At 32.0% G+C, this 27958-nt stretch overlaps 1 protein-coding gene across 5 annotated transcripts in view; it reads left to right on the plus strand.

The window, feature by feature from the left end:
• LOC109824633 overlaps positions 1 to 26993 on the plus strand; it is a 28083-nt gene extending 1090 nt beyond the window's left edge. For 2 of the 5 annotated variants that reach the window (XM_020391259.1, XM_020391263.1), the window contains 3 exons: positions 21703 to 21798; positions 25483 to 25536; positions 25776 to 26017. In XM_020391259.1, the coding sequence (XP_020246848.1) occupies positions 21703 to 21798; positions 25483 to 25536; positions 25776 to 25811 (186 nt within the window). In that variant the 3' untranslated portion in view covers positions 25812 to 26017. Of the gene's footprint in view, positions 1 to 21702; positions 21799 to 25482; positions 25537 to 25759; positions 26018 to 26118 lie in introns of those variants that run through there. The other 3 variants (XR_002242714.1, XM_020391260.1, XM_020391261.1) reach the window with 3 other exon arrangements.

Consider the following 27958-nt stretch of genomic DNA (forward strand, 5'->3'; position numbering starts at 1 on the left):
TTAGCCCATGAAATCGTGATATCTTAAGTGTGTATAATCTACTGTCTTGGGTGGAAATTGACAAAAAAAAGGGTTATATCCCATGGAAATAACAAAATTTCAAATATGCATAATTGATAGCCATTGGATCAAAGTGAACGGAAATGGACAAAAATCATGGGTTGTAGACCATAAAATTTGTGTATATTAAAGTACATATACTTATTTGACATTAGGTCAAAAAGAATAAAAATGGAGAAAAATCATATGTTATAACCCTTGATAGTCGCCATTTTTTAAGTATGCATAATTAATTGTTATTAGGTCAAAACATATGATAATGGCTACAAATCATCATTTATAGCCATGAAAATTGTAATTTTCTTAAATTTGCATAGTTAATTGCTATTGGATCGAAACGATCGAAAGTAAGCAAATTATGGACAGTAGCTCATGAAATTACAAATTTGAAATTTTGATTGCCATTTGGTCGAAACGAAGAAAAACGAACAAAAAAATATGGATTATAACTCATTAAATTGTGAATTTTTGACGTACATATAATTAATTGTTAGTGCCTTGAAACAAACAAAATTGATAAAAATTGTGAGTTATAGCTTATGAAGATAACAAAATTTAAAGTACGCATAATTACTTGTCATTAGATTGAAAAGAATGAAAATGGAGAAATTTTATGGGTTATAGCATGTAAAAATTATGAAATTTTACATACAACAAATTGTTAGCATTAGGTCGAGATGGAAGAACATGGAAAAAAATAATAGGTTCTTGCCTATGAAAATCGTGAATTTTGAAATACGTGTTATTAATTGTCATCGGGTGGAAAAGAATAAAAATTGATAAATAATGTGGGTTATAGCCCATAAAAATCATGAATTTTAAAGTGTGCATAATTAATTTTCACCTCAAACCAAACAAAAATGGACAAAAATCATGGTGTTATATCCCATGAAAATTATGACTTTTGAAATATGCCTCACATTTGGCATTAAGTCGAAACTTATGAAAATAGAACAAAATCATTGGTTATAGCCCATATAAATCGTGAATTTTGAAGTCTACTTACTTATTTGCCAATAGTTCGAACTGAATGAAAATCGACAAAAATTTTGGCTGATAACCTAATAAAATCGCTCATTTATTAAGTACGCAAAATTAATTGCCATTAGGTTGAAAAAAATAGAATGGACAAAATTGTAGGTTTCGGTCCATGAAAATTATAAAGTTTTAATTTCACATATTTAATTATCATTGGGTCGAAAAAGCGCACAAAATCACAAATTTTGAAAATCGATTTGACCAGAAATTGACAAAAAATATAGGTTAAAGCCCATGAAAAGTGTGAAGTTTGAAGTATGCATAATTAATTGCCGTAATGTCAAAACAAATGAAAGTTGACAAAAATCATGGGTTATAGCCCATTAAAACTATGAAATTTCAAGCCCACATACTTATTTGTCATTAGGTCAAAATAAATAAAAATGGACAAAAATCGTGAGTTATAGCCCATGAACGTCGCTAAAAGTAGGCATAGTTAACTATTATTGGATCAAAACAAATGATAATGTTGAAAATCATTGTTTATAGCCTATTGATTTGTAATTTTTTAAAATAAGCATACTTTATTGATATTAAATCAAAGCAAGTGATAAATAAGAAAGCATCATAGTCTATAGCTCATGAAATCACGAATATTGGAATTGTATTGCTATTGGTTCATAACGAACAAAAATTATGGGCTATAAGTCATAAAACTGATGAATTTTTATAATTAATTGTTATTAGGTTGAAACGAGCGAAAATTGACCAAAATCATGGTGGTATTCCATGAAAATTGTGAATAGTGAAGTATGCGTAAATTATATGCAATAAGGTCAAAATGAATGAAAATTGACAAAAATCGTAGGTTATAACATGTGAAAAATCGTGAATATTGAAGTACACATAATTAATTGTCATTCGGCTAAAATGAATGAACATGGAGAAAAATCATGGGCTGCACATGAAAATTATGAATTTTGACATGCATTTAATTATTATTAGCATGGGTCGTAATGAAAGAAAACGAATAAAAATTTGTGAGTTATAGCCCATGAAAATAATAAAATTTAAACTATGGATAATTACTTGTCATTAGGTTGAAACGAACGAAATTGCTATAAATGTGGGTTATAGCCCATGAAAATCATGATTTTTGAAGTACGCATAATTGATTGCAACTAGATCGCAAGGAACAAAAACGGACAAGAATCGTGCTTATAGCCCATGAAATTAGGAATTTAGAAATATGCATAACTATTGTCATTGGGCCTAAGCAGAGGAAATGGATAACAATCATGGGTAGCCCATTAAAATCATGAATCTAGAAGTCCACATTACTTATTTGTCATTAGGTTGAAATTAGGTCAGATAAATAAAAATGGATAAAAATCATGGGTTATATAACTCATGAAACTCATAATTTTTTAAGTAGACATAATTAATTGTCATTGGATTGATAATGGCGAAATATCATGCTTTATAGACCATAAAAATCATAAATATCACATGCTTGATTACCATGGCATCGAACCAAATGAAAGTAGGTAAAAATCATGGACTACATCTCATAAATCGCAAATTTTGAAATCTTATTACCATTCGGTTGAAAAAACAAAATGCATAAATATTCTTGTTATAACTTATGGAAAACATGAATTTCATACGCCATTAGGTCGAAATGCGTAAAAATTGACCAAAATTGTGAGTTATAGACTATGAAAATCGTGAATTTTGATGTACACATAATTAATTGTCATTGGGTCGAAATGAATAAAAATGGAGAAATATCATTTGTTATAGCATATAAAATTGTGAATTTTAAAATACACCTAACTATTAGCATGGGGTTGAAATGGTAGAAAATGGAAAATTTGTAGGTTGTTACACATAAAAATCTTGAATTTTTAAGTACACATAATTAATTGTTGGGTTGCGTTGAACAAAAGTTGACAAAAACATAGGTTTCAACCTCTAAAAATCACGAATTTTAAAGTACACATAATTAATTGCTACAAGATCATAACAAATAAAAATGGAAAAAAAATCGTGGCCATTGTTTTAAATATCAGATAACGGATAAATATCAGACAAGGTCAAAACAAATGAAAATGGAAAAACAACTATGGATTATATCTCATAAAAATTGCGTATTTTGAAATATGCCTATCTATTCTCATTGGGTCGAAGGAGACAAAACGAACAGAAATCGTGGATATAGCCTATGAAAATTATTAATTTAGAAGTCCATATGCTTATTTGTCTTAGGTTGACATCAATAGAAATGGACAGAAACTGTAGGATATAATCCACAATAGTCGATTTTTAAGTACGCATAATTAATTGTTATTGGGTCGAAAAAGGCGATTGTGGCTAAAGAATATCTAATTTATAGCCTATGAAAATCGTAAATTTTTAAATTCGCATACTTAATTGCCACTTAATTAAATGAACAAAAATAAGCAAAAAGTGTGGGCTATAGCGAATTTTGAGATCTTATTGCCTTTGGGACGAAACGAACAAAAATGAACAACAATTATGGCTTATTACCTATAAAAATCATGAATTTTAATGTACACATAATTAATCATCATTAGGTTACAACATACAAATTGGAGTTGTGTATATAACGCGAATTTGGAGTAATCATAATAATTTGCCATGTCAAAACTCAAAACCAATGAAAATGGAGAAAAGTCCTAGTGTATATAACGCATGAAAATTATGAATTTTGACATATGCCTAATTACTGGCATTTGGTTGTAATAGACGAAAATAGAAAAATCATGGTTTACAGTTTATATGCTAAGCTCCATGGAATATTTGGCATTTGAAATGAATTTTTTTCTAGTCAAAATAGAAACAAAGAACTATCCCCTTACTATACATGCACATACACATTTATTGAGTAAAGTCAAGATAAACTTAAGTCATTGTTTTAAATATCCTCGATATGGCCCGATATATACCTCGATATATCCTTTTACAGGGCTTGCCGCAACCGATATGGTCTTTAAATATCATTTACCGCTTTTTGGCTATTTTGAGTGATAAATCCCCGATATGGCCGATATATTAGCCGATATGTGGACCAATATATTTTTTTATATAGCTTGTTGTAAAATAATATACCGTGTTTGGAATTTTTGAACGAGATATCAAGATTTTCCCATTATATCAAATGATATTTTGCCCTAAAAAAAGCAGATCGAATGTTGCAACGTTGTTTTGCACTTTTGTTTGTTTTAGAAGGTTGATTAGTGATCCTAAACATATATTATTCATATTTTGTATGCTTAAATTTCATTACATATGTTGAGATTACATTTTAAATTTTTAATGCATTATACTATGTATGCAAACATTCATTATGACATTCCGATATTTACCATATATCCCCGATATTTCCCCGATATCCGCAATCCGATATGAATTTTGATCATCCGATATTTCCCCGATATCCGATATTTAAAACCTTAACTTAAGTTGATTGGGGACTCTATCCTCCAACTTATTTACCTATTGGAATTTGCTTTCTGATTCATTTAGGCATGCGATGCACATCAAAGCTATCTTTGAGATGTGTGCCCCAACACGATTCTCAAAGCCCACGTATTGGATACAAAAATTGGTGGACAAGTGTTCCTATCCCGTTAAGTTTACAAGATCTTTACGCTGTAGATATTTATATATTTTAAATCCGCAAAATCAGATAAATGAAAATTTTAGAAAAATTTGACAAACAACATAGGTTATAGCCTTTGAAGATCACAAAATTTAGATGTATGCATAATAGATTGCCACTAGCTCAAAATGAATGAAGTTAACACAGATCGTGGGTTATAGCACATAAAAATTGCAAATTTGAAATATGCATGACAATTATCTTTTGGTCGAAAGAGAAGCAAATGTACAAAAATTATGGGTTAGCCCATGAATCTTGAATTTTGAAGTCCACATACTTATTTGCCATTAGGTTGAAATGAATAGAAATGAACAATTTTGTGGCTTATAGCCCAAGAAAATTGCTTATTTTTTTAAGTATACATAAGAATTACCATTTGGTCAAAAAAAAAAATAGAAAAATCAGTGAGTTATAATGCAATGAAATTGTAAAGCTTTTAATTTCACATAGACACATACTTAATTTTCATTGGGTTTAAATAAACAAATTGAGCAAAAATCGTGGATTATAGCGCATAAAATCATGAATTTTTTGGAAACAAATCTTAATTGTCATTGGATCGAAACAAAATAGACATAATCATGAGTTATAACCCTTGAAAATTATGAATATTGAAGTACACATAATTAATTGTCATTGGGTCAAAAAACAAAATTGATAAAAATTGTGGGTTAAAGCCGATGAAAATCATGAAATTTGAACTATGCATAATTAATTATTCTTAGGTCCAAACAAATGAAATTGGAGCAAAATTGTGGGTTATTGCACATGAAAATTGTGAATTTTATCATAGGTCTAATTATTAACATTGAGTCAAAGCAGAACATGGAAAAACTTGTGGTTTAACCAAATGCGAATTTGAAGTAGGTATGATTAATTGTCATTAGCTCAAAATGAATGAAAATTGACAAGTGTGGCTTATAGCCAAGAAAATTTTGAAAATTGAAGTACACATAATTGATCATTACTGGGTCAAGTTAAACGAAAGTGGACAAGAACCGTGGGTTATATATCCCATGAAAATTACAAATTTGGAAATACGCCTAACTATAATCATTTGGCCCAAATAGAAGAAAATGGATAAAATCGTAGACTACTGGCTTACATCCCATGAAATTCATGAATTTGAAGTCCCTTTATTTGTCATTAGGTTGAAATGACAAAAAGAGAAAATAATTGTAGGTTATAACCTAATAAATATGCATAATTGATTGTCTTTTGACCAAAATAATGGAAAAACATTGGTTATTGCCCATGATAACTATAAATTTTTAAAATTTCACCTAATTGATTGTCATTAAGTTGAAATAAACAAAAATAAGCAAAAATTGTTGGATATATTGCACAAAATCGTGAATTTTATAAAATAAATCATCATTGTCATTGGATCGAAATGAAAGAAAATAAACAAAAATCATGAGTTATAACCCTATGAAAACGCAAATTTTGAATTACGCATAATTAATTGTCATTTGGTTCAAATGATAAAAATGGACAAAATCTTTTGCTATGGCGCATGAAAATTGAGAATATGGACATATGCCTAATTATTAGCATCGGCTAGAAACAGAAGAAAATGGAAACTTTGAAACTTTGGATCCTATGAAAATCGTTAATTTCGAAGTCTACATAATTAGTTATGGTTGGGTTGCAAAGAATGACAATTAAGAAAAAACATGAGTATAACCCATGGAAATCACGAATTTTAAAGTACGTATAATTGATTGCATTCAGTTAAAATGAACAAAAATGGACAAAAGTTGAGCTGTAGCCATGAAAATACAAATTTTAAAGTATGTATAATTAAATGTTGTTGGCTCCAAACTAACGAAAACGGGCAAAAATTGTAGATTATATCGTAGAAGAAAATTTTTGAATTTTGACATACACCTACTTATTAGCATTGGGTTGAAATAGAAGAAAATGGAAAAAAATATGGTTATAGCTCATGAAAATCGTGAATTCTAATAAACATATAATTTATTGTCATTGGGTTGAAACTAATGAAAATTGGCAAAAGAATGTGGGTTGTAGAGCATGACAATCACAAATTTTGAAGTACGCATAATTAGTAACATTGGGTCGAAACAAACAAAAATGGACAAAAATCATGTTATAGCCTGTTAAAGCGTGAATTTTGAAGAACGCACAATTCGTAGTTGTTGATGTCAAAACAAACAAAAATGGACAAAGATTGTGGATTATTATCTCATTAAATAGTGAATTTTTAAGTACGTATAATTCATTGTCATTAGGTCAAAACTAAAATTCGCCTAGTGAAAATTAAATGAAAAATTGTACATTTTAAATTCGCCTAGTTATTTGTCATTATGTAAAATCAAATGAAAAATAAACTAAAATTGTAAGGTATGGCTCATGAAATTGCGTACTTTGAAACAAATAAAAATGGTAAAAGAAATTATGGGTTATATAGCCTATAAAAAATTATAAATTTTTAAGTATCCATAATAAATTGTCATTATGCGTAACAAATATAAATGGACAAAAATCATGGGTTATAGCTCATGAAAATCATGAATTTTAATGTACGCATAGTTAATTGTCATTGGGTCGAAACAAATGACAATGGAGAAAAATCATGGGTTATAACGCATAAAAATTATGAATTATGACATACAACTCATAACTAGCATTGGGTCTAAACTTAAGAAATGGAAAACATCATGAGTTATAGCCTATGAAAATTGTGAATTTTGAACACAAATTAATTGTCGCTTGGTCGAAATGAGCAAAAATTGACAAAAAACATGGATTATAGCCTTTGAAAATCAATAATTTTGAAGTACACATAATTGATTATAATTGGGCTAAAATAGATGAAAAGGAACAAAATTGTAGGTTATATAGTCTATGACAACTGTGAATTTTAAAGTACATAAAATTTATTGTTTTGGGTCAAAACATAGTCAAATTGACAACATGTATAACCTGTGAAAAATTATGAATTTTGAAATACGTCTCAAAAAATAAACAAAAATCGTGAGTTATAATCCATGAAAATCGTAAAGTTTTAATTAAATATACTTAATTGTTATTGGGTGGAGACTAATGAAAATGAGTAATAATCATGGCCTACAAAATCACAAATGTTGTTAAAAATAAATCTTAATTCTCATTGGATCAAAATGAACGAAAATAGACAAAAATTGTGGGTTATAGCCCATAATAAGGAAGCATAATTAATTGTCAGTGATGAAAATTGACAAAAAACATGACGTACAGCCAAGGTTGCTGATAGCGGATCGCGGCGCGTCACAGCGAAATACCGTTAAGGCTATTTCGGGCTATTGCGACGAAATAGCGGCAAATAGCGCACAGTTAAATAGCGGTCAAATATAAATATATTTAAATATTCTAAATAATAAGAAAAATCATATAAAAATTTAAAAATTCTACAAATGCATATTTGATGCCTAAACATGAAATAGATGTGTAATAATTACATAATATTAACAAAGTACTATGATTATAAATATTTAAGAATGAAAAAACGTTCATGTTTATCCAAAATATGTAGCTTTCACCCAATCTCCAAGTTCCAGCTCCATGCAAGATCCGCATTTTCCCAAATCTGCAAGACACAATCTCATATGCGAAGATGCTTGAGGAAGCTGGCTGCTCTCTTCTAGCTGTCCATGGTCGCACGAGGGACGAAAAGGACGGGAAGAAATTTTGAGCTGACTGGAATGTCATCAAATCAGTAAAGAACGCTCTCCGGATTCCTGTTCTTGCTAATGGAAACATACGGCACTTGGAGACAAGCTTTTGTCATCAGATCAGTAAAGAACGCACTCTTAAGTCGTTGATGGAAGTCGTCGTCGGAGGGTTGGAGACTAGAGAGACAGTGAATGAGAGATGACTTGACCGGAGGAAGTGAGAGAGAGAAAGGTGAGTCAGTTGCCGTTGGTGCGGGAGTCGGTGCTGGAAGGGTTGTTCGGCGGTCGGGTTTGAGGAGATGTTTATGAAAAAACTGTAGTGGAAATTCTAGTTTTCACCGCTTTTCAGCCGCTACAGCGCGCAATCACCCGCTATTCGAGCGAATAGCGGTTTTCTCCGCCTAACCATCGCAAAACCCTTAAGCGAGGAGGTGAGAAAGGCCCGGGTTGGGATGGTTAGGCGGAAAAAACCGCTATTCGCTCGAATTAGCGGGTGATTGCGCCGCTGTCAGAGCGGCCGCTGGGAAAATGTTGGTCAGGACCAAACTTAAAAATTAGCGCCTGATGTTATCCGTCCACTGCTTTTTACAACACTACGTATAGCCCATAAAAATCGTGATTTTGAATCACAAACCTAGTTTCCATTAGGTTGAAATGAATGAAAGGGACAAAAACCTGGGATATAATCCAAGAAAATCGCATATTTGTTTAATTATGTAGAATTAACCGCTATTCAGTTGAAAGAAATAAAAATAGACAAAAATCATAACTTATATAGCTCATGGAATTCGCAAAATTTTAATTTCTCATATTTAATTGTTATTGGGTCGAAATGATGAAAATGAGCAAAAGTCGTGGTTATAGTGTATAAAATCTCGAATCTTGTAAAAAAGTCTTAATTGCTATTGGATCGAAATGAATGAAAATCATGGGTTATAGACCATTAAAAACACGAGTTTTGAAGTACACAGTTTTGATTGCCAATAGATTGAAATGAATGAAAATGGTAAAAAATCGCAGGCAACGTTTTAACTCATCTAGGCCTCGGTCTAGAAGCTAGACCTAAGTGGTATCTAAGCCACTCTCATAGGTCTTGGACAGCACCTACCGTAGTGTGGGCTGCTTATGCAGACTTGCACCGTTCATGTCTAAGTTGTAATTTCTCTCGTTGCTACGTCCATGTGCTCTTAACTTTCTTGGAACTCCAACTACGAACACCTCCTCTAACTTCTCTGATCTTTATAGCAAAGCCTCCTTCGCCATGACTTTAACAAAAAAAGAAATCCTTTTTGGCCTGGCGTAGATACTAGGGTCTAGTTTGGCATCTCGTGGTGCCCACCACTTTATAGAACATTGATTTAATTAAAAAAAGCGAAATGCCTAGGCCCTGCCCAGGCTCCCACCTAGGCGCCTAAGATTTGGGCGGCGTGTATAGCACTTAGCCACCTAGCGCTTTATGCAACCTTGAACGTTAATCATAGTAATACCCAAATTGTGAATTTTGAAATGCGCACAAACAATTACCATTGAACAGAAGGAAATAGAAATTAACAAAAGATGTTATAGCCCATCAAAATAGACAAAAATCATGAATTTGAAGCACGCAAAATTAGTTGCCATTGAATCGAAATGAACAAAAATTAACAAAAAGACATGGATTATAGACCATGTAAATCATGAATTTTCAAATACGCATAATGGATTGCAGTGAAAATTATGAATTTTCAATTATGCATACTTAATTGTCATCGGGTGGAAACAAACGAAAATGGACAAATATCGAGCGTTTTCCGTGAAAATCGTGAATTTGTAAAGTACACATAGTTAATTGTTATAAGGTCGAAACAAACATAAATTAACAAAAATTGTGGGTTATAGATGAAGAAAATTGCAAATTTTAAAGTATGAATAATTGTTTACATTAGGTCAAAATGAAAATAACCATAAATTATGGATTATAGCCCGTTAAAACCGTGAATTTTGAAAACACAAAAGACATAATTAATTGTCGTGCTTGAAACGAATGAAAGTTGAAAAATTGTGGGTTATATAGCCAATCAAAAATTACAAATTTTGATGTATGCATAATTAGTTTCCATTGGGTAGAAACGAATGTAAATTGACAAAATCTGAGTTATACCCTATGAAAATTATGAATTTTTAAGTACAAATAATTAATTGCCATTGTGTCGAAACAAATAAGAGAAAAATCATGAATTTTGAAATACGCATAATTGAATGACATTAGGTTGAAAACAATAAAAATGAACAAAAATCGTGGGTTATATAGCCTATAGAATCAAGAATTTTGAACTACGCATAATTAATTGTCATTGAGTGGAAACAAACGAATAGACCAAAATTGTGAGTTATAATCTATGCAAATATTTTGAAGTATGCATAATTACTTCTTGTTAGGGCAAAACGAATGAAAACGGAGGAAAATCATGGGTTATAATGTATGAAAATTTAGAATTTGAACATATGCCTAATTGTTAGCATTGGCTCGAAATAAAAGAAATAAAAAAAATGCAAGTTATAGTCCATAAAAATTACAAATTTCAAAGTATGCATAACTATCTATTGTTGGGTCGAAAGGAACAAAAATAAAAAAAAAACATGAGTTACAGGTCATAAAAATCACAAATTTGAAGTCCTATAGAGTTGAAATGAGCATAAATTGACAAAAAATCCTTGCCTATGAAAACCATGAATTTTGAATATTACATAATTAATAGTCATTGAGTCCATAAGAATGAAGTTGGAGAAAAAATTATGGGCTATAGCGCATGAAAATTGTGAATTTTGACATACGTCTAATTAGCATTAGCTTGAAATAGAGAAGTGGAAAGAATTGTGGGTTATAGCCAAAGCATGAATTTTAAAGTACGTATATTATATTTTCATTGGGTCGAAACAAATAAAAATTAACAAAAAGACATGGGTTATAGCCCATGGAAGTTACGAATTTTGAATTACGCATAATTGATTGTCTTTGGGTCAAGATGAACTAAAATGGACAAAAAGCATGGACTATAGCTCATGAAAATTGTAAATTTTAAAATAAGCCTAATTATTGTCATTAGGCCCAAACAGTAGAAAATTGACAAATATTTTGGGTTATAGTCCATAAAATTTGTGAATTTTGAAGTCTTAATACTTATTTTTTAACTTTTAAGTATGTATAATTAATCGTCATTCGGTCAAAAAAATAAACAATGGAAAATTTTGTGGGTTACGGTCCACGAAAATTGTAAAGGTTTAATTTCATGTATTTAATTGTCATATATTCGAAACTAATAAAAATGAGCAAAAATCATGGGTTATTGCGTAGAAAATCGCTATTTTTTTAAAAACATGTCATAATTGTTATTGGATTAAAACGAATTGATGAAAGTCATTAGTTATAGATTATGAAGATTGCGTATTTTGAAGTAAAATAATTAATTATCTTTGTGTTGAAACAAATGAAAAATGACAAGAATGATGGGTTATACAGCTCATGAAAGCATGATTTTGAAGTATGCATACTTAATTATTGCTGGATACAAACTAATGAAATCATGGGTTATTAACTTTCATAAGATCTAAATGAAGGAACGTGAGCAAAAATTATGGGTTATAGTTTATGAAATCGTGAATTTTAAAGTCTTAATTGCCACTGGTTTGGAAGGGAAGGAAAATGGACAAGAATTGTAGGTTATATCTATTGAAAATTGTGAATTTTAAAGTATGCATAATTATTGGCATTTGGTCGAAATGAACAAAAAATGACAAAAAACGTAGGTTATAGCTCATAAAAATCGTGAATTTGAAGTACTCATAATTTATTGTCGTTAGGTTAAAACAAAAAATGGACAAAAATCATAGGTTATAGCTTAAGAATGTTGCAAATGTGAAAATTTTCATCTGTAAGTTCTCATATAACATTCATATGTAAAATTTAAAGATTTCTTAACCGTAACATTTTTTAGATTTCTATTTGACCTACCCAAATTCTAATTTAAATGTATTCTAATTCTATTTTAAAAATACAAATTGGAAAGATTTAACTATGAATTCGACAAACGTGATAGAAAGTTATGAAATTAGCATAATGAATATTTTATGAGAACTTTCAGATAAAAATATTCACGCTTGAAAAATAGAGGTTGTTAACGTGCTAATTTTGAACAACTCATGATATATAAATGCTAAGAAATACAACTTAGGGTATATAAGTGCCAAGGGAGTGAAATTATAAGGTATTTAATTGCTATTTACCCATCTTTTTTACTCTTAAAATAGTTTTTTTTGTAGAGGCGGATAGACCCCTTATAATCCTATTGGTGCGTATAGACCCCAAATCGCCAATTTTCTCTTAAAGAAGTAAAAAAGGAAGTGAGAGGCGAGGGTGTCTATCCAAAATTGTGCAAACAATGCAAAGGGTCTATCCGCTATTGGGGGTTTACTCACAAGTGGGATATACTACAAGGGGTCTATCCGCAACCGACCCTTTTAAGTATGCATAATTAATTTTCATTGAATTGAAACAAACGATAATGGCAAAAAACATTATTTATGGACGATGAAAATCGTAACTTTTTAATTCACATACTTAATTGTCATTAGATCGAAACTAACAATAATAAGCAAAAATCGTCGGCTATAGCTTATGAAATCGTGAAATTTTAAAATTTGTTTATTATTAGGTCGTAACGAACAAAAAAGACAAAAATCATGGGTTAGAAACTTAGAAACCATAAAATTTGTGAATTTGGAGATATGCATAATTAAATGTCATTAGGTCGAAACAAATGAAAATTGATAAATTTTCGGCTGTAGCCTATGCAAATCGTGAATTTTGAAGTACACATAATGAATTGCTATTGATTGGAATGAACAAAAATTGATAAAAATCGTGAGTTATAGCCCATCAAAATCATTAATTTTAGAGTATGCATAATTAATCGCTATTGGATAGAAACAAATAAAAAATGTCAAATAACGTGGGTAAGCTCATAATTATGAATTTTGAAGTACGTGTAACTAATTGTCATTAGGTCAAAATGAAAGAAAATGAACAAAATTTGTAGGCTATACAGTCTATCAAAGTTGTGAATTAAGAATTACACCTTACTATATTGGTCCGAAACAGACAAAAATGGAAAAATATTGTAGGTTGTAACCCATGAAAATCTTGTATCTTTAAGTCCGTATATCATTTGCCTTTAGGTCGAAATGAACAAAAATCGTGACCAATGAAATCTTGAATTTTGTAAGTTCATATACTCATTTGCCATTTGGTCAAAATGAATAAAAAATAAACAGATTTCGTGAGTTATAGCATTACAAAATCGTGAACTGTTAAGTACAATAATTAATTATCGTTGACTCGAAAAAAGTTGAAAAATGGACAAATTGTTTATAAACCATGAAATTTGTGGGTTTTTAATTTCACATACTTAATCATCATTTGGTTGAAATAAATGAAAAAGAGGAAAAATCGTGGGTTATAGTGCACGAAATTGCGAACTTTGTACAAACTAATATTAGTAGTCTTTGGATAAACAACGAATGAAAATGGGCAAAGTTTGGGTTATAGCACATGAAAATCGTGAACTTTGTATTACACATAATTAATTTCTATTGGATCGAAATGAACAAAAATTGACAAGAATCATGGGTCAGCACATGAAAAATCGTGAATTATAAAGTACATATAATTGATTGTCATTAGGTCAAAATGAACGAAAATTGACCAAAATCATGGGTTTTAGACCATGACAATCGCGAATTTTGAAGTATGCATAGTTGTTGATGTTGGGTCGAAATGAATAAAAAAATGGACAAAAATCTTAGGTTGCCCATTTAAATTGTAAAATTTAAAAAACGCATAATTAACTATCATTGAGATCCAAACTTACAAAAATGGACAAAATCATGGGTAATATATGAAAGTTGTGATTTTAAAGTATGCATAATTAATCGTCATTGGGTCAAAATAGATGATAATGGCTAAAAGTCATGGTTTTTAGCCTATAAAAATCTTAAAATTTTAAATTCACATCTTTAATTCTCGTTGGATTGAAACGAACTTACATAAGCAAATATCATGAGCTATGGCTCATGAAATCGTAACTTATGAAAGTTTATTGTCACTCAATCAAAACAAACAAATTGAACAAAAATTATGAGTTATAACTTATAACTTGTAAATTTTGAGGTACACATTAATAATTTCCATTGGGTTGAAACAAATGAAAATAACAAAAATCATAGGTTGTGAATTTTGGCTTCTGAGAAATTATTTGCCAATGAATCAAATGAGAAAAGTGGTAAAAAATCATGGGTTATACTTCGTGAAATCGTGAATTATGGTTGTGACAAATTTATTTGTCATTGGATAGGAATGACTTAAAATAGCCCATAATTATGGGATTTGACCCATGAAATCGTGAATTTTAGACTTCTCAAAATTATTTGTCATTGAATCGAAAAGAGTTAAAATGGCAAAAAAATATCAGTTATAGCTCATAAAATCACAAATTTTTAACTTTGCAAAATATTTGCTATCAGGTTGATACAGCTTAAAATGATCAAAAGTCATGGGTTATAGTTTATGAAATTATGAATTTTAGCCGCCTCGAAATTATTTACAAATAGATCGTAATGACTAAAAATGATAAAAAATCGTGGTTCATAGCTTATGAAATCACTTATTTTGGACTGCACTAAGTAATGTGTTGGGCTAAAACAAATAAAATTGGTGAAAAATCATATGTTATAGCTCATGACATCATAAATTTTAGACTCCGCAAAGATTTTCCATTGGGTCGGAAAAAACTTAAAATGGATAAAAAGTATGGGTTATATAACTCATGTAATCGTGAATTTTAGTTGCCGCGAAATTATTTGCAAATTGGTCGTGACGATTAAAAATGACCAAAAATCTTGGGTATGACTCATGAAATCGTAAATTGTGGACTACACAAAATTATTAATTAATTGCCTATGTCTTGAAACGAATCAAAATAACGAAAAATCATTGGTTATAGCTCATGAAATTGTGAGATTTAGTTTTTGCAAAATTATTTAATTTGCCAATGGGTAGAAACGAATAAAATAGCAAACAATCATTGGTATAACTCATGTGTTCATGAGATTTGGCCTTCGCAAAATTATTTGCTAATGTTACTAAAAATGGTTGAAAATTGTCGTTTTATGGCTCGTGAAATCTTTAATTTTGGACTCCGTAAAATTATTTGCCAATGGATCGAAACGAATAAAGATAGCTGTAAATCATGGATTATAGTTCATGAATTCGAGAAGTTTAGACATTGCAAAATTATTTGTCAATGGGTCGAAAAGAATTATAAGCCCAAAAATCATGGGTTATGACTCATGAAATCATGAATTTTGGACTCCGCGAAATTTTTTATGATTAGGTAGAAATGACTAAAAATAGCAAAAAAATGGGTTATAGTTTACGAAATTGTAAAGTTTTGTCTCTATAAAATTATTTGTAAATGGGTCGAAATAAATAACAATGGCTAAAAAATCATTTGTTATAATGAATTTTAGACTCTAAAAAATTATTTGCTAATGGGTTGAAACGAATAAAAAAGGCCAAAGATTAGAGGTTGTAGCCCATGAAATCGAGAAGTTTAGCCTTCGCAAAATTATTTGCCAATAGCTAGAAAATATTAAAAATGACCAAATATTCATCAGTTATAGCTCTTGAAATCTCGAATTTTAGACTTCGGAAAATATTTGTCATTGGGCCAAAACAAGTTAAAATGGCCACAAATCATGGGTTATAGCTCATGAAATCCTAACATTTGACCCCCCCAGAAATCATTTACAAATGGGTCGTAACGATTGAAAATGATTAAAAATATTGGTTTATAGCTCATTAAATTGTGAATTTTTAGACTGCGCAGAATTATTTGCATTGAAATGAATAAAAATAGTAAATAATCATGGGTTATAACTCATTAAATCGTGAATGTTAGCTTTTGCAAAATTTTTTGCAAATATGTAGACATGACTAAAAATGGTTTAAAATCGTGGGTTACAACTTACAACTCATAAAATCATGAATTTTAGACTTTACAAAATTGTTTGTCAATGAATCGGAGAGGCAAAAATACCTGCAAATCATGGGTTATAGCTCATGAATTCATGAATTTTGGACTTAGTGAAATTATTTGTCAGTGGGTCAAAACGAATAAAAATGATCAAAAAAATCATGGGCTATGGCATATGAAATCATGAATTTTGAACTCCACGAAATTATTTGCAATTAGGTAGAAATGACTAAAAATAGCAAAAAAATCATGGGTTATAGCTCATGAAATCCTAAACTTTTGTCTCAACTATATTATTTGCCAATGAGTTTATATGAATAAAAATAAAAAAATTTGTGAGTTATAGCTCATAAAATAGTTAATTTTGGACTCCACAAAATTATTTGTCAAATAATAAAAAATCATGGGCTATAGCTCATGAAATAGAGAATTTTCACATCTACAGAATTATTTGCAAATGGATAGAAATGACTAAAAATTATCAAAAATAATGGATTATAGCTCTTGAAATCATGAATTTCGGGCTATATAAAATTATTTGCAATGGATCAGAATGACTAAAAATGAACAAAAAACATGGGATATAGCTTATAAACTTGTGAATTTTGGATTCCACAAAATTATTTATCAATAGGTTGAAATGAACAAATGTAGCAAAAAACAGTTATAACTTGTGAAATCGTGAATTTGACCATGGCGAAATTATTTTCCAGTAGGTTGAAATGGCTAAAAATTGTGGGTTTTGGCTCAAAATTGTTTGGACCACTCAAAATTATCTGCTAATAGATCTAAACAAGTTAAAATGGTCAAAAATCCATGGGTTATAGATGAAATTGTGAATTTTGGACTCTACAAAATATTTGTCTTTGGGCCGAAATAACTTAAAATGGCCAAAAATTATGTGTTATAGTTCACAAAATCATGAATTTTGGTCGTCATGAAATTATTTGCAAATTGGTTGTAAAGACTAAAAATGTTAAAAAAATGATGGTTTATAGCTCGTGAAATCGTGAATTTTGACCACCACGAAATTATTTGCAAATATAAAAATGATCAAAAATGATGGTTTACCTAATAAAATCATGAATTTTGGATTACGAAATTATTTGTCCTTAGGTCGAAATGAATAAAAACTGCAAAAAATCACGGGTTATATAACTCATGAATTGGTGAATTTTAGATTCTGCGAAATAGTTTATCAATGGTTCTGATAGAATTAAAATGGTAAAAAATCATAGGTTATGGCTCATGAAATCATGAATTTTGGACTGCTCTAAATTATTTACAATTATAAAGAAATAATAAAAAATCATGAATTATAGCTCACAAAATCCTAAACCTGTGTTTCGGCAAAATTATTTATCAATGGGTCAAAATGAATCAAAATGACCAAATTCGTATATTATAGCTTATGAAAAACATAGTCATTTATCATTCGGTTGAAAAAAAAACTGTGTGCTCATGAAATCTTGAGCTTTAAACCTCGCAAAGAAGGTTTTAAATGTCAGATGTTGGGTTCATGTCGGACAAGTAAAATTCATATCGGACAGCTAAAATTCATGTTGGATAGCAAAAATCGGGGACATGTCAGGGGCCATATACTAAATACAGATTGTCATATTGGATGGATTTTTATTCAATTTTGGTCACCAAGATGGAATGCACTTGTTTTGTTATAGCCTATCCTACTTGAGTTGAGTATTCATCATCAAGACATGAGTTGTTTTTCATTTCTTGAAGGGAAACATTAAAATATTATGCCAACAAATAAATAAAATACACTTTATCAAACTAGGACTTTCGAAGTATCTTGCATAAAATTAACATGAAGTAAAGTGTCTTGCATAAAATTGACATAAAGTATTAAGACTTTGAATTGATTTCAAGCTACTGTTCGAACTTATTGTTTACAGCACGCTTTTATGAATTCTTAATTTCAATTTGTAGAGACGAAAACGAACGAGAGGAGATCGCGACGGGAAAGAGAGCAATATTTTTTTTATTTGCCCTAATCTGTATTATATGTTATCGGGTTACTATGGAACAAAAGGTTAAAAAAAGAATTAATCAGGTTAGACTTTTGAGTATTAAACCCAAACCCCAATACTTATCAACAAAAAAAAATAAAAAATAAAAAAATCGGCCAATTTTTAATTTTTTTAGGGCTGAAAATCGGCCAATATATCCGCAATATCCCTCGATATATCTGACATGGGCCTCGAAAATGATATCCGAATTTGAAATGGTCATATCATGTCGCTCCAGCATCTGATCTGACATGTCGGCCGACCATGCCCGCAAAGTTTTTGTCATTGGGTCAAACTAATTGAAAATAGACAAAAATCATAAGACTATAGCTAATGAAATCGTGAATTTTAAGTATCGCATAATTATTTGTTTTTAGGTTGAAATGAATAAAATTGACCAAAAATCGAAGGTTATAGCTCATGAAATTGTGAATTTTAAACTCTAAAGATATTATGTGCCACTGGGTCAAAACAAGGGAGAATGGACAAAGGCTATGGATTATTACGAAATCAGTAATTTTGAACTCTACATAATTATTTATCATTTGGTCCAAATGAACAAAATCGAAGAAAAATCGTAGGTGTAGCTAATGAAATCATAAATTTTGCATTCCACATAATGTTTCACTTCTTGGTCCAAAACGAACATAAATGATCAAAATTCATTGGTTATTTCTCAAGAAATCTTGATTTTAAACTCGAGTAAATATTTGTCATTGGGTCAAAATAATTGCAAATGGATAAAAAGTCGAGCATTATAGCTAATGAGATTGTGAAATTTTGACTCTACATAATCATTATTCAATTGGTTGAAACGAATAAAAGTAAACAAAAATCATGAGTTATTGTTCATGAAAATTATGAATTTTGAAATCCATTTAATTGTTGCCTATCAGACTGAAATGAATGAAAATGGAAAAAAGTCATTGGTTATTGTTCACAAAATTTTAAATATTGAATTCCGCATAATTATTTGGCAATAGGTCGAAATGGACAAAATTGATCAAAAATTGATAGTTATCGCTCATGAAATTATGAATTTTAGACTCAGCAAAATTATTTGCCAACGAGTCAAAATGAATAAAAATAGCCAAACGAGGATTATAGTGAATTTGGACTACACAAAATTATTTGTCAGTTGTTTGAAACGAATAAAAATGACCAAAAATCATCGGTTAGCTCATGTCAAAAAATTTTGACCTTTGAAAATTATTTGCCAATGGTTGCAAACAACTAAAAATGGCCAAAAATCATGAATTATATATCAATGGGTCATAATGACTAAAAATAGCCAAAAATCATGGGATACAGCTCATGAAGACTCCACAAAATTATTTACTACCTAGGTCGAAATGAATATAAGTGACAAAAAAATCATGGGATATAGCTCATGAAATGTGAATATTGGTCGTGGCAAAATTATTTGCCAATAGCTTGGAATGGCTAAAAATAGCAAAAACTTATGGGATTTTGCTCATGCAATCGTAAATTTTGAACTCCTCAAAATAAATTTTCAGTAGATTGAAACGAGTTAAAATGGCGAAAAATCATGAGTTATAACTCATGAAATCGCAAATTTTGGACTTCGCAAAATATTTGCCATTAGGTCAAACAACTAAAAATGACAAAAAATAATGGGTTATAGCTCATGAAATTATGAATTTTGGCTACCGTGAAATTATTTCCAAATGGGCCATAACGACTAAAAATAACAAAAGATCGTGGTTAATGATTCATGAAATCGTGAAATTTTGGACTGCACTAAATTATTTGCCTTGGGATCAAAACAAATAAAATTGGCAAAAAAGATCATAGGTTATAGGTTCTTGAGAATTCTAGTCGATGGAGCCACAATTTCTAGAATTATTGTGCATAGGGACTTATCGTAAGGTGATTGGATTACGATAGCAACTACATGATCTCCATCTGTTGTCATTCTATCATACCAAGGTTACGCAAGGTTAGAATTAATATAAATAAAATTATAACACTCAACCTGAGAGGGCATGTTAGAATATAAAAGTATAAACCTCTAGCTGTGACACCAAAACTTTGAAGTTGTGGTGAGGGTTAAAGGTTATAGTTTTATGTTCTAACACATAACATAAAGCTACGCAAGGGATCACATTTTTTAGAATTGCAACCTGTTTTGTTTTCTTCTTCTTTTTCTCTACTCAAGGGATCACATTTTTTAGAATTGCAACCTGTTTTGCTTTCTTCTTCTTTTTCTTTAATTCCCTCATATTATATATTATATATATATATATATATATATATATATAATATATATATATATATTATATATATATTATAAGAGAGAGAGAGAGAGGAGAGAGAGAAATATGGAGAAACTTGGTACCAAGTTCTTGCATTGAACTTGGTAGTGAGGTGGCCAATCACCCCCCTACATCACACCTTGAAAATGGAGCCTCTTTTTAAAAGTAGGTGAATAGTGATGAGGCTCTCTCTTCAAGGTGTGATGTAGGGTGGGGATTTGGCCACCTCACTACCAAGTTCAATGAAGAAACTTGGTACCAAGTTTCTCCATCTCTTCTATATATTATATATATATATATATATATATATATATATATATATATATATATATATATATATAAGACAGGACTATTTTAGTTAGAGACCTTTCAGTAGTGATAGCTAGGGTTTGGACTTGGACTATGTACGGATGGGACTCCTGACAATGTTATTTCTAGAATCAGTCTTCAGTATTTTGCCTATTGCCCTTTAGCTGGTACTAAAGAAAATCACATCTAAGGGTGTAAATATTGGAGCTTATCCATATTAAAAAAATATGATGTTTTCACGAGCTTAGTAAAAAAACTCTTGGGCAGTAGTGGTATTTAAATTTTTGAAGTAGAGAATACATATTTCAGAAACTCAATTAGGTAAAGAAAAATAATAAGAATTAACAAGAGTTATGGCACAACATTACATGAATTAAGTTAATTAGAATCCTTTTATGCCAGTTGTGTTACATTATTCTGTCTGGAAATACTAGCATAGTCAAGCATTTATCCAATTTTTTCCGTCTTGTCTGTTTCCTTTTAGGGGTCCAACAGCTACGTTTTTTTGTTATTATCCCTATCTAAGAGGTTTAATATTTTAGGCGTCAAAAGTTCTTTGGCTTTCACCCAGAAGTGGTGTTTGATGTTTTGTCACTGATCACATGTTTTTTGTTGTTACAGATAATTTTATCTCAAGAGAAGAACATTCAAAAACTTAATGAGCTTGTTCAAAGCCTACAGCAGCAATTGCTGCAATGCCGAGAAATAAAAAACACGGTAAATATCTCTTGAAATTCTTTGGATGCAAGTGTTAATGAGAACAAAAGGCAACATCGCCTGGAAGATTAATGAAGCCTTCACTGTTGTACTGTCTATAGTTTGTAAATGAGTTGGACTGGCTGTGTCTACCTTAAAGAATCACTACGCCTTGATTATAGCCGAAAGGATGTTACTCACCTGAAAATACTAGAAGGAAATGTGTTTTTTTTAATAGTTTGCTTGAATTCTGCTAGTACAATCTTTCATGCCATAAAAAATTTCCTGAGTAATTTGTCACAGCTCACTGTTTGAGCCAATATAAATGTGTGTTAAATAGTGGCAGAGTTTATTGAGTCACAAAAGAACTTTGAAATGGTTATCTGTTTAATGAACTATTTGGGACCTATCAGGTAGTAGCAGACAGTTGTGAAGTTTAGGGGTTGTTTGACTGAGAAATCAGGTTTTGGAATTCTGACAAATTCAGACTTCTTCAAAATCCCAAACTTTCCAGTTTCTTTTTCTTTTTCTTTTTTTCTTTTTTGGCTGGATGGAAAGTCATTGTTAAGGCAATTCATTGATTTACTTGGCTGTCTAGATGGAGAGAGCTCGTTAGAGAGAGTACAGAAGGCTATCTTTTATTGAATGAATGGAAATAGTTCAATTAAATTTACTGATTTTAGCACTAAAGATGATTGTGGTTTGCTCTATAGCAAAGGGAATATAAATAATGGGTACTGAGTACAAGCTCATGTATTTTGTTTTAATTCGTGTAAAGAGCTCGGAACATGAAGCTGCTTTTGCAGATTAAAAGGTGGTGATGTGACTTGATGGATTTTATTTCTTACTTAGAAGGTGTGACTGCCTTGTTCTCTTCTTTGGAGGTTTCTCTTTTTAATTAAAACTTGTGCTATTTCTTTTGCCGACACTCTCTGTATCTTTGTGCTTACATTTCACCAATATTAATGCTTAAAGGAAGACATATTATGATGAGATACACTTCTGAATTCAGGGTGATTCCTTGTTTTTGCTATGCGATACTTATTCTGTGTTCTGGTCATGAATTTCTTCTGTTTGTGGTTTGTTTTTGAAAATGTAAACTCAGTAAGTAGAGGCAAAGTTTAAACTTAAAATAGAGACTCCATTAACTTCAATGGTTTGACGCAAGAAAGACCTTTTTAATAGAATGTAATGTTCTTGACCTGCTTCCCCTCACCCCCACCCACAAAAAAAGAGAAAATAAAAGAAAAACCCACCACCACCACCACCACCACTACCACCACCCTCCTCTTTTGGAGTAAAAACCATAGCATGATGTAAGAAAGATTTTAGTCCCAGACCTCCCGTGCATCACCTCAAGAGGATCTGTCATTGTGCTATAATGGGACATCACTTGTGCATGTATTGACATATCTACTTTCACGGCTTATTTGAGTTGATATATTTGGGATTCTTCTAGCTTCGGATATTTAATTATCAGAGGGAAGCCCTAGTCTCATGTTGTGCTTAAAAGGCAATGAGAATACTAGAATTTATTCCCCTTCCCTACTGCTTGAGAGTCTAGGCTTATGGCCTCAGCAACAGTTTGCTGCCATTTAGAATGATGAAAGCAGATCATGAAGCTCTCATCAAGTTCATGGTAACTGTCTTGTATCCGTCCAATCCATAATTGGCGTTAAAAGTAATTTTTGTATTTAAACATCATTTTAACCTCTGTTCATATGATGTTTAACCTTATAATTCTACCTTGACTATATTAAGAACCCTTCTCTCTTGCTATTCAATGAATGCCAGAAGTTCAGTTTGTTGATAATTTGCATCGTGATACTTCCAGATGTTACTTATTTCATCATGGTATTCAGCTTTTGCACCATTCTTTGTGCTTGACATGCTCAGTACCAGGTAGGCAGCTCTGTAGCATGGGAATACCTGAGTACCAGATATCATCTCATGTAGGGTAGTTGACCTAAGAAGTACCCGTCATTCTATATATGTTCATTGCAAATGATAAGACTTCGTCGTTTTGCTACCTCTAAGAGTCGACAGACTTTTTTCCTTTTTTTTCCTTTTTTCATTACTATTTTTTTTTTAAAAAAATTTAGATCTTCATATCATATCAAATGATCAACAATTTGAAGTAGTCACATATGATTTTGCGGCACAACTGCCATAGTGAGATGAATGGAAATCACATTGCTAGCATTCAACTATATTCTTCAAAGTAGTGTTTCCTTCTATTTACCTTCAAAACATCCTTTGCGAACGGTTCTTACAGAATGATGACCTCATAAAGAAAAATAGGAGAAAGCATCTTCTATATCAGTAACCACCTGCTGATCCACTTCACATTTTCATGTTCTCCCAAGTTTAGTAGGCTACGTCCTTTAGATCTGTGATGCATGGACATCAACATTAGGATATTAAAGAGCAGTGACTTGACTCCCTTTATAGATCTCGCTAGTAATCAGTTTCATAGAGTACCTGAAGAAGCTGTACCTGTACACATGAGTAGGCTTAGTTTGGACGCATAGTTCGTGAAACACTGATGTATTTTACATTAAAAATGAATCTGGAGTTTGTATATATACAAACTCAGGCGCCCATAGATTTACGACTCACTAACTTCGATCCTATTTTCCTGTGGAAATGGATATCATTTTTCCACTTGCAGACAAATGAACAAGCGACAATGCCTTTGTTATTCACCTTTGGAAAGGCTCTATGCTTTTGGATGAGCTTGAGCAACATGATGTGCTTACACTTTTTGTTTAAGGAGTAGCAGACAGTCAGCAACTATGGTGCTAGAATCTTTTCTTTTTTTAGCATCCTTGGCATACGTGGATGGCACGGCTGATTTGAGACCGTTTTAGATGTCCCTTTCAAAAACTTCGATGGTCAGAGGAAATCAAGATTATTAGTTAGTGGCTTGAAAGCTCTGATGCAGATGTTTTCCCTTCTAGGGGAACAATGGTGAAAGTATGCGACCTTCATCAATTGTGTGGTTGCTTGTGANACAGCTGTGTAAAGCTGGAGGTAGTTGAAGGTGGGATCAATCTGAAAGTCTATAAATAAATACCTTTAACTGAGTGCCTGCTTGTTAAATTCACATCAGAAAGTGTACTTCTATGACATGAATGTTACACATGTTTCAATAGGAACGAAGGAGTTGTCTAATTCCTGTTAGATGGTGAGGTTACTTGCCTCAGACATGCATAACGCAGTTTCTTTCGGGGTCTATTCCCGTTGGTATTATACTATATACATATTCTTTAACATACTGGGATCTGAAGATTACTTTTTTAGCTATCTTTTTATTAATTAAGCAATGCTTACACCGCTGAATTTAAATGTGTATTATGGTTTACAATTATTGAATTACCTTCCCATTGCTGTGAACACCGTCAAGACGTGAAACAATCTGTTCGCATAATTCTCGCCTGTACTCAGCGACAATGGCATGAAGTCTTTGTTTCTGGTGGACAAATGTAACTTGGGTATTCCCAGCAGTACTACGATTTTTGTGGAACTGCGTGTTTTCTTTCACTAGTTATAGTCCTCCATGTAAGAATCAAATAGTGAATCGAACTTTTAAATGCTGAATCTTGCCTTTGAATAATACATGTATTTTCTTTCCTTTGGATCTGAATATGCTCAATTCTCTTTTTTTTTTTTTTCCTTCTGGTCTTCGTAATTGTGATGCTTAAGAGCGTGGAGAGGTTCTCGCCATCATGTGTGCACGATAGTGGGAGGTGGCTCGAGGTAAGTGACTGTACGCTTGCCGGTTATCCTTATAGCAAATAAAGTGAGTCTTGGTCTTGAAACTGTTTTCTATTTGCTTATGATGTTTGAAGTTATGCGTGCTTTTGAACACCTAATCGTAGCTTGTAAGTTTAGCATAGTTGCAAATGATCTAGTTTCTCAATTTCATGCAATACCCAAGTTACGTTTTTGCATTTTGAAACTATACCAATGTTGGTCACAGCAACTATATATTCCAGGTGAGCGCCGATGAAAGGCCACAAACTATAAGCTGATGTTATCTTCTGTTATAAATGCAAGATCGGCGGTATCTTCTTCTCTGTCTTTCTATCTCCTGTAGCATTCGGTGAGATGCCTAATACATCTCCAGGAGGTACGCGACTGTTTATGCCATTAATGTTCTGTTTTCTGCTCTGCGTGCTGATACTCTTACCATCCATCTCATTTATACCAAAATTAATTAAGGACGGCTTGTTTATTACGTGCAATTTCCTCTTATTTCTATGGTGCGGGTGAGTCCCTTCTGTGCTGTTGCATTTTAATTCTAATAAATGGCATCATTGATTTACATGTACCCAACAGATAAATGTTGCTGTTTACGCAAACGTACCAGCTTAGCTCAGTGGCATAACAGCGTGCGTCATTTCTTGACACGAAAACTTCGGTTGCATGCTGAGACGAGTTCGTAGGAGCTAGTTCTTGTAAATTTTACATCGTCACACCTCATAAATTTAGGTAGAAAACCAAGAGGAAATGCATTATTAACACGGCTTCTGTACTAAGAGAAATTGATGGGCATTGAAAGGAGACGTAGGAAGTTGGGGCGCAATATTATTTACGCATAGTAGCGATGGCCCATAGATAAAAGCAGAGCAGAGGAAGGCATCTCTTTTGCTTTAAAACACCACCACCACCACCACCACCTCCTCCTCCCCCTCCTTTATCACCCATAAAGATTGAAATGAAAGGAGACTCTTGAATGAAAATCTTAAATGGACTTGGTTGGCATCGACTACTGCTCTCTTTCATTATAATCAGGTGTTGATGACTTGACGCTGCTCGTATCAAGGTAACTGCTCACATTGATAGTGGAAGCTGCTTGTTTAATGAGTCCAGAGAGACTTGGGCCAGTGTCCATTTACTTGGCTGAGTTTAGGGTTGTAGTCCCTTAAATGGGAAGATATCAACTTGGTTGAATTTAGTGTTGCGCTCACATTTCCTCTCCCCCCTTCTCTCTCTCTCTTTTCATCTTATTAATGAATATCAGTGGCATTAAGATCCCAACCAAACAGTCCAGCATCGAGTTTGGGGGCAAGGATTCTCAATGAGCTGAGCAGATTTTTACTACTTGTACTAATATGGGGTCATATTTTCTTCCCAATATATAAATGATCTTGGAAGTTCAACATTGTTAATGTGTTTGCTTTTAGGGGTCTAAAATTTGAAGCCACTTATTATTATTACTGTTTTTCTATGGAGTGTCCATGAGCACTCTATAAGAGAGGAGAGAGAGAGAGAAATGAATTATGCACAGAAATTAATGCAAATCAGGGGAGCCCATGAGCTATTCATTTTTCTCTATCTTTCACCTCTATTATTATTGTTGTTGTTGTTTTAAGGACCTATGATTCCCATTAACGCAAAATAAAAATTAATGAGGGTAAATACATAGAGGAGGTGTGGTTAACAATTTTGGTTGTGAATGACGATTATTGTAGGCGTCAAAAAAAAATGTTGAGAGATATCCAAACACAGCTCAAAAGGAAGTCATCCAAAATGTCAAAAAAGAACACAAGTATAGACCGTCTCGCGTGCGAGATAGTCTTTATTGTCTCCCGGGCGAGACAGACTTTTACTGTCTCGCCCACGCGAGACAGTCTTCACTGTCTCGCCCACGTCATTTTGAGCACTTCAGAGCAATCCAGAGCAGAGAGAGAGCAGAGTTCTTGAGCTTCTAGCAATTCCTTGAGATTCGATCTTTGACTTGATCTTAAGAAGAACGACTATCTTACTTTGATAGGATATCGTTTTAAATTCTCACTTCGATAAACGAAGGAAGAATCATTAAACCCCTCACGATTCAATCAGAATCTGTGATTTGGTGGTCCACGAGTCAAAGCGCTCCCGGTACAGGCAAAGATCCCACGCAAGCAGTGATCCAAACAACGATCCTGCGTTTGTTTCTCAAGAGTTGTAATTTTTTCTTTTGTTGTGTAAAAGGAGTCTTATAAAAAGGCTATCTCTTTTTTTTAAATTTATTGTAATCGACCGAAGATATAATGAATTCCATGACAAAGTCAACTTTTGACGCAAACAAGCTGGCGACCATAGTGGGAGCCAACGGTCTCGCTGCCGAGACCGTCGTGTCGCAGCCGATCAAGATTCCAGTTAAATCCATGGTCGAATACGAATTCGACCAAAC

This window comes from Asparagus officinalis, chromosome 9 (genome assembly GCF_001876935.1).
Source record: "Asparagus officinalis chromosome 9, Aspof.V1, whole genome shotgun sequence".
In the NCBI taxonomy this organism is placed as follows: domain Eukaryota; kingdom Viridiplantae; phylum Streptophyta; class Magnoliopsida; order Asparagales; family Asparagaceae; genus Asparagus; species Asparagus officinalis.